We start from the raw sequence: 8,092 nt of genomic DNA, 5'->3' as shown, positions 1-8,092 counted from the left end.
GTTGGCCGCTGGTGGAAGAGAGGATACTGGACCAGATGGGCCTTTGATCTCACCCACTGTGGCCATTCTTATGAGCCCAGGACAGTCCTTAGGACCCCGTCCAACCTGTCACATCTGCCAGAGAACTCAACTTCTCAGTACAGTTAACTCTGCCCTTGAAAAAAGGCAGTCCAGTAGCACTTTAAAGACTAACAAAATAATTTATTAGGTGGTGAGCTTTCGTGGGGCAGACTGTGTCCCATGAACGCTCACCACCTAATAAATTATTTTGTTAGCCTTTAAAGTGCTACTGGACTGCTTTTTTGTTTTGATAAGATACAGACTACCACAGCTATTTCTCTGTTACTATTCTGCCCTTGAAAGTTATCTTCTGTTGTGGGGGTGAGATGAGCGATTTAGCAGTCGTTCAACAGCTGTCACAAGCAGGATGTCCAAAATAATCATGAAATCACGACTGCCCTGAAAGGAAAGGATTGATTCAGCTCACAGCCTGCTTTTCACCTGTAGATAGTGTTACTAGTAGATCTGCAGTGATTTTCAGTGGAACCACAATGATACAGAGTTTTAATTATAATCAGAGATATTTCCCAGAGGAGAGAAGTTGGGAACCTGGTTCTTCCTGTGGTGAGAGATTCTGACTCTCCTGGACGGGAGCTATTGTTTTACCTCTTTATTGTCATCACATCACCATGATTTATTAACATCCTGTCCGCTCTAATAACCCAGCGGGCTCTTCAACGGAAAGGCGTTGATTAAAATGCAAACGTAAATGAAATTAACTGAGTCTACAAGGGGGGAAAGGAGCATCTGTGTTTTCCATTCAGTTAAATTTGATTTAAGGGCTCATTTTTCATGTGGAGAAGCAGTGACTGTCGAGTGGTAAGTGATCCTTAAAATCTTTGTCAGGTGCTGGATGCCAGAAAACTGAGGCATAGTGCTCATACCACATAGTTTTCTGGCCGCACCAATTTCAAATGAGAGTCATGTAAACCTAGTTTAGGCCACCACTGCTACTGTAATTATTTTCTACATGTGTAATGACCTACTAGCACCATGGAAGGTAACATGGATAGAACCTGTGACTGTCAGCTCCAAAGCCCCATTTCTGCCATGTACCCCATGAGTTACTTGGTTAGCTAGTAGCTGCAGTAGGTTCTTATCCTCTATGTGGATCAGCCACCAGAGGGGGTCAAGCTGCTCATAGCTACTGGGATACCTTTGAATGTAATTTCTGGTGTGGCTGGGTCACACAGGTGGTACCAAATATATGCATAAAACCCATGAGTGTGAGAAATGAAACAGACACCTTCTTCTCGCCAACTCACCTTTCACAAAGAGCAGACGTTCTCATGAGTGAGCCCTGTGATGTGAGCAATAGCTACGGTTTCCATGTATGCGTGGCTGCCAGAGGACACGGAGCGCCTTGAGGAACACCTCTTGGGCTTTATCTTGGAGAGAACGATGCGATTCTTCTGACGGCTCCTTAGATACTCCTTGTAATTCTTGGAGAGCAGCGTGTAAAGGAAAGGGTTAATGCAGCTGTTGCTGTAGGCCAGGCAGGTCACCATGAAATTGATGTAGACCACGGTGTTGCTGGTGAGGTTCCCTGGCTTGTAGTAGTAGATGCTGAGCAGCTGCCAGAGCCAGAAGGGTATGAAACAAGCCCAATAGGTGAGGATGATGCTGAATATCATGTACAGGACTTTCTGCTTTGGGCACCGGTTCGTTTCCCTGCTGGTGAAAGCAGCAGTCTGAGATCTCCAGTAGGTCCTGGCCAACTTAATGTATAAGTAGCAGATGATGAGCCCTGGGGCCAGGATGCAGGTGTTAAAAAGGATGGTGAGATACACTTTGTAGGTCTCCAACTGCCAGGTGGGGTGGCACATACGCTTGGTCACCCCGCCCTGGTCACTTGTCCTGAGGTCTATGAGGATCATGGTCGGGAGAGCAAGAAGAAAGGACACCAGCCACACCAGGCAAGTGATAGTCCTCCGGTAGTCTCTGGCTCTCCCAATGGTGTCTAAGGGCTTGACGACAGCGAGGTACCGTTCGGTGCTCATGATGGTGAGGATGAAGATGCTGGCGTGCATGGTGAGGAGGTCCAGGCTGAAGAGGATCCTGCACCCCACGTCTCCAAAGTACCAGTCCTTGACAAAATACGTGCAGACCACAAAGGGGATGGTGGACAGGTACAGGAGATCAGCCAGGGCCAGGTTGACGATATAAATGTACATTGAGCCTGTGAATCTCCTGGAGAGGTTCACAACCACCAATGTGTAGATGTTGCCGACTGTGCCCACCAGGCACATCACAGCCAGGATGCATCCCAGGAAGGAAGTAACCAAGACATCACTGGTGTCAGCGAGCACTTCAGATGTGGCATTGGCATGACCTGTGGCATTTGTAGGGTGGCAGGATGCAGAAGTGCATGGAGCCAGCTCCATCGCTCAGCAGTTATGGATTTTTCCAGCCTCAAAGCCTAAGAATAGAGGCACTTAACTCTGGAGATGTCGGCTCAGAAGCTGTCGTCAGACATGCAGATAAATTCCATGCAACTGAACAGAGAGGGCTGTGATTAGACACAATATAACAGCCCTGTAACAATAGCATGATTTGAATTTTTTTTTTTGGAGGTGGGGGTTGGTGCCCACAAATTTACAGCCTCTTAAAAAACATCCACCGCTGTCCCTCTGCTGTTTATTTCATTGTGCACAAACAGCCTTGAAGGACCACAGACAGAAGTGAAGATAGGAGTCTGTTACCTGCAGACAGTTGTCCCCATATCCAAAGGCAAAAGCCTCTAATGTATGTTAAAGCTGTGGCTGGCAGGTAGATGGGGAAGTGTCCATTCTGTTGGAAAGAATCACAGTGCAGCTGCCAGTCCAAGTATTTTCCTTCCTGTGAATATTCAAGTGTTTATTTACTCCAATTGCCTTCCAAGGGGTCCTTGTGATACTGGCGACTGAACTGGAGCTGCAGGCAGGAGCAGCTGTTCTCCAGACCTGGGCGAAGTTCCGGGGCATGTGAAATTACGGCTCAGTGAAGACCGGAGTTCTGTGCAATCCGAGCTGATATCCCCAAAGAGAGAGAGAGCGAGTGAGGGATGTGAAGGTGATCTGCTCTCTCTGTGCAGTTGCTAGAATGTGAATCGGAAGCAGGGTTGGTTTAATGTCACAGCAGTTCTTAGCCGCTGTTATGGAAGATAAATCTGGACTACTGAGGGATCCCAGTCAGTCCCTGGTAGGGGGAGCGAGCGAATCTGGGCTAAGAGCAGGGCTGGGATGAGCTGTACCAGCAGACAGCATGCTCGCCCTATGCTGCAAAATTTTCTAAGCACTGGAGCTGGGGAGGGGTGGGATTTGCAGCTCTGGCAGCCTCCCAAGGGTGGGATTTGTCCCTTGGCCCACTAGGGAAGAGGAGAAAACAAAACAGCAGTAATTTAGCACTTTAAAGACCTAACAAAATGAGGGAAGAGGGGATAAAGCCAGCTCTGGCACATTGTTCCCAGCAACACTTCTACACGCACCTGGTACCTCCTACCCTCTTCAAACCCTGGGGGTTGAGTGCTGCCTTTTGAAATGTGTTTCTACAGGGAAATCTTAGCTCCTTCCTTTCCAGGCTGTTGCAATTTAATTTGAATTGTGCACGGCTCTTAATTTGCTTCAAAGGGGGCATTGGGAGGCTAACTCCACTGCGTACAATGCACATCCCCTTATTTCATTTGGGCACCGCCAGGGGGGCTATTTCTAAAACAGACGCCTCTCAGGAGGGAGTGGTATCGGCCTGGCGTCTGGAGAGCGCGTTCTAGGAAAAGTGAGCAGAGAAGCATGAAAGGCTAGAAAGGAAATGCTGTCTGATGCCTCATTTCTCAAATAGGAGGGCCATAAAAATTCCAAGAAAGCACATGGCACAGCCCTGGCTAACAGTGAATGAACAAAGTGTCATATTTTGTTTTTGGGCTACGCTTACCAGGGGAGAAATGCTCTGGAAATCCATCTCCTGGGGAGTCAATTAGGCAGGTCTTGTAGAGCCACCCTACATCGCCAGCTGATTATGCTCCTGTTGATCCCGATACGCCACTGGGTGGTGAGGAATCAGGTAAGTCAATGGCAGAGTTTCGCCTGTTGACCACCTTCTTTGGGGACGCCACAGAAATTTGGCCTAAGGGACGTCAACTCCAGTTCCACTGTTCCTGCAGCTGGAATTGTGTGTCTTAAGTCAACTTTCTCCCTTAGAGTAGACCTGGCCATAGACTTCCAGAGCGCCTTTTATTCCAAAAGGGTAGCTGTACTAGTCTGTAGCTTTGCAAATAACAGGCAGTCTTGTAGCACCTTAGGCTATGTTTTCACTGCCGAGCTATTTTGGCATACCCAGGTATTCGGAAATAGTAAATCTGCATCTAGGAAACATGGCCGGTATTTCAAAATGTTTTTCGAAATAGTGGGCGTGCAGTTTCAGCATCCCTCTACCCCTCACTGTGGGAGGAGTAAGGGATGCCTCGACATAGCGCAGTGTTTTGAAATTTGATGTTGCTTAGAAAGCGCCAAATCCCAAAATAGCCTATTTTGAAATTAATTTGAGATAGGAGATGCTGTTTGCATAGCATAAATTGTCTCTTATTTCGAGTTAAGGGCACAGTGTAAACACAGCCTTAGAGACTGACAAATTTGTTAGGTCATGAGCTCTTGTGGGCAAGGTCCGCTTCTGCAGATGATCGGAGTAGGGGAAAAAAAGTAGGATCCAGGGTTGTTTTTTTTTCTGCTCCAATCATCTGAAGAAGTGGGTCTTGCCCATCCAAGCTCATGACCTAACAAATTTGTTAATCTCTAGCATGCTACAAAACTGCTAGTTTTTTATTCCCAAAGTTTGCCAATCCAGTTAGACGAAAATCCCTTCACTTTTGCAATGCAGCTGCTTCTGGGGTGAAGTGCATTCTACTGCTTAACAGAGCTCAGCAACAGCCTATTGTAGTTCAGGAGAGGCAGTGAAGAAGAATGCTCTATCTGATTGCAGCTGCTGATTAATCACATGGTGTGTCAGAATCACAATTTGTATTTTGGCAGACACTGGGTCTCCATACTCTGGGGAGGCTGTCTGGTACCTCCTGGGTCACAAAAATCTCCTGGCTGAATTAGTCCTAGTGATGGGAACCTCCCAGAACTCATGCTGCCGTTGGTGTTGAGGAGATCTGACAGCACCGGGGCAAGGAAGATGTAAGAACGACATGTTTCCCACATGCATTGATTACCGCATTAATGTTTCAGCTAAGGCCTTCCTATACAAGCCTGCATTGGCCATTGTCTGATGGAGTCCCTCACGCTTGCTGTATAATATCATGGATTCCTATCAGGTGCATTGCCCTCACGGCGTGTGGAACCTATGCCTGGATGGAGATGCACTCCAGAAATTACACCCGAGGTTTTGTTTTTAGCCAACTGGCTGTGTCTGACGGAGAATGCTGCTGGGCTTTGAAGAGCTGCTGCGTTAGGAGGGCCCAGTCTGATGGTCACTCAGCATGGTGAAGAGCTGAGACCTAGTCTGAATTTGCAGCAGAGGGGTGTCTGCTTTTGCCCCACATGTGCTAAGCTACTCAGTGTTTCTTGTCATTCCCAAGGACTGTGCGTGTGGGGTCACGGTGGGAAATCAGACAGTGCTTAGAAGACAGCAGGTGCAGGGAGAGCATGCTGCAGGTGGGAGCAGTGCTCTGGACGGGTGCTGAGCAGGGCCAGTGCTTGTGGATGGGGATTGCTGCTGGTCATGTTTCCCATCCCCAGAGTCCAGCACCACAGCAGAAGCAGCCTCAAGGGACATCTAAGCTGCAGGAGGGAGCAAACCTCCCCGTCTGTGTAATCAGGCTCCTTTTAGTAGGGTTGCCAACTCGGTCACACCGGATGGACTGGATACTATTTGTGGCAATGGCGTCTGATCCATCCACTCCAACTGAGCTGGCAACACAACCTGCTAGCCAGCCTTCAGCAAGCCCACCTGGCTCCCTAGGGGTGAGAGGCCAAGCTGTGGCACCCGCACAGCTATCTTTAGGTTGCCCGTCAGGCCCCAGTAGCCCCGGTTAGTCTCTCTAGGTTGCAGCGTTGATTTATCCAGGTGCAAATCGTGGACTGTGCACCCGGTTGGGGAGAGAGAAGAACAACAGTGGTAGGAAGTCGGCGAGGGAGGGGAGTTATTCCTCCCTTCCCCTAACTCCCAGAAGGTTTCACTTTTCCTGCCCGCTGTTGGTGCATTGACATTAGCAAGTTCTTTCCAAATATTTTTTGAAAGAAAGGGCTCGTTTGAAATATCAGCAGAGCGTCTACACACAAAGAGCATTATTTCAAAATTATATCCAAAGAAGGCCAAGCACCTTTCCAAAGCCCGCTCCCACTCCCCTTTCAGGAAAAGCGCCTTCTTTTGAAAGCTTCTTTTGAAAGAAAACATGTGTCGATAGATGTTCCACGGGCCCTGTTTTTTCAAAAGAGCGGTCCTCCTGGGGCTGGATTTTTCAATCCCTGGCCCGTTCTTTCAAAAGAGCAGGGGCTGTGTGGACGTTCTCTTTCGAAAGAGCAGAGTTCTCTTTTGATCTGCTTTTTTGGGAGTGGACGCGCCCTTCTGAAAGAAGCTCTTCCAGAATAGCTTCTTTCGAAAGATCTCTGTAGTGTAGACATAGCCTGGGTGTCTTGTAACCCAGCCGGCAGCCTGCGGTGCCCCACCGGCAGGCCTCTCTCCACCCACTCAGAATTCCTGACCCAAGTTGTGTTGCCCTCTGCCGAGCTGACCTTCTGGTTGCAGGGCTGGTGTTGCTTTTTTTTAACAGTGACGTGGACCTGCAATGTTTGAACCCCTTGCAGGGCTTGTCTCCCCAGCTGTCTCGTTGGCAGTGGCTCCGAGCTCAGCACAAGCTCTGCTTGCTGAGGGACTCATCCTGGCGTGTGGCTAAGGCCATGCCTGTGGGGGCTGATGGGGACAATGCAGGCTCCTGGGAAGGGCTGATGTCCAAAGCCCTGTTTGCAAATCCCTTTTCCTCATTCCAGTCCATATCCTCATCAGCCAAAGGCCCGAACGTTCATTTCTGGGCCCCAGAAAAGCTCCTTCTCCTCTGCTGCCACCGGGCATCTTTAAATCAGGCTCAATCCTCGCCTTCCCAGGGTCGAAGACCCGTTGTTCCCAGGCCCCTCTGCTCCACTGCAGCATTCCTGTAACTGCAGACAGTGAACGTATTGGACCCCGAGGCAGCTCACGGAAGCCCTGGCCTGTGTCATGTGATGGGCCAGCCCATCAAGAGCAGCGTTAGCATATCCGTATGCCAGGGCCTTGGTGCTGGCTGTGCATAGGACTGGCTGCAGAGCAGAACAGAGCGTATTGATGGCACGGTAACAGGTACTGGTATGGGGCCTAGATATATGCCCATTAGGCCTTCCCTCCTAGCCCCAGCATGGCCATTTTCCTGCCCCTGTTCCCTCTGCCGTCTAAGAAAGCCCCCGAGAGGGACGTCCTGCCACAGCAGTAGTCATGCGCTGCCACATAGATTAAAGGGTAAGCCTTGCCGGCTCATAGCAGAGTTTCCCTCTGAACTGCCCCCTCTGGCCCTGGCTTTCGGCTCTCCTCCAGGGACAGGGATTGGGTCTGTCCAAACATCCCCCCCCACTGCCTCTCCCCAGCCCACCATAAGTCAACTGAGCCAAGGCATTTTAGCAACAGCCCCTCCTAATGGCACCCAAGCAAAGGAACATCCCTTGGAGCAAGCAATGGGCCTGCTGAAGACAGAAGCAATGTTACACCCTGGCTGCCGCAGTGTAAGATCCCTGCCCTGCAGCGCTGTGCTTAGTGGCTGACTGGGTTTCTCAAGCCCAAGAGCTCTTCAGTAGCCTTTCCCTCAGGATGGATGTTCAACAGAGGCATGAAAACAAGACACCCTAGACCAGCAGAAAACAAAAGAAACAAGGGAGGAACCAGGTCTGGAACAGCCTCCTGCATGACCCTTTCCTGAAAAAGCCCCACTGTGTCTCATGACTGGGCTTTTCCTTTCAAACCAATTCCCATTTTCCACCCTATTCCTCTGAGGCCTATGTCCCTTCCCACCCACGATGATCCCTATTGG

General features: G+C 49.6%; 1 protein-coding gene across 1 annotated transcript; it reads right to left on the bottom strand.

Moving 5' to 3' along the window:
- Positions 1 to 1,328: 1,328 nt before the first annotated feature.
- On the bottom strand, positions 1,329 to 2,444 carry LOC142021768 (urotensin-2 receptor-like). Its single transcript, XM_075010938.1, has one exon. It carries the CDS (start codon positions 2,442 to 2,444, stop codon positions 1,329 to 1,331), a length of 1,116 nt encoding a protein of 371 aa, XP_074867039.1.
- Between the last annotated feature and the right edge of the window lie 5,648 nt (positions 2,445 to 8,092).

The sequence above is a fragment of the Carettochelys insculpta genome, chromosome 16, assembly GCF_033958435.1.
Source record: "Carettochelys insculpta isolate YL-2023 chromosome 16, ASM3395843v1, whole genome shotgun sequence".
NCBI classification, from domain to species: Eukaryota; Metazoa; Chordata; order Testudines; family Carettochelyidae; genus Carettochelys; species Carettochelys insculpta.
This window is presented reverse-complemented; position numbering and strand designations above follow the sequence as displayed.

What these genes read in the sequence shown, in the direction of transcription:
- LOC142021768 (XM_075010938.1), bottom strand. Translation starts at nt 2,444, where the DNA reads ATGGAGCTGGCTCCATGCACTTCTGCATCCTGCCACCCTACAAATGCC.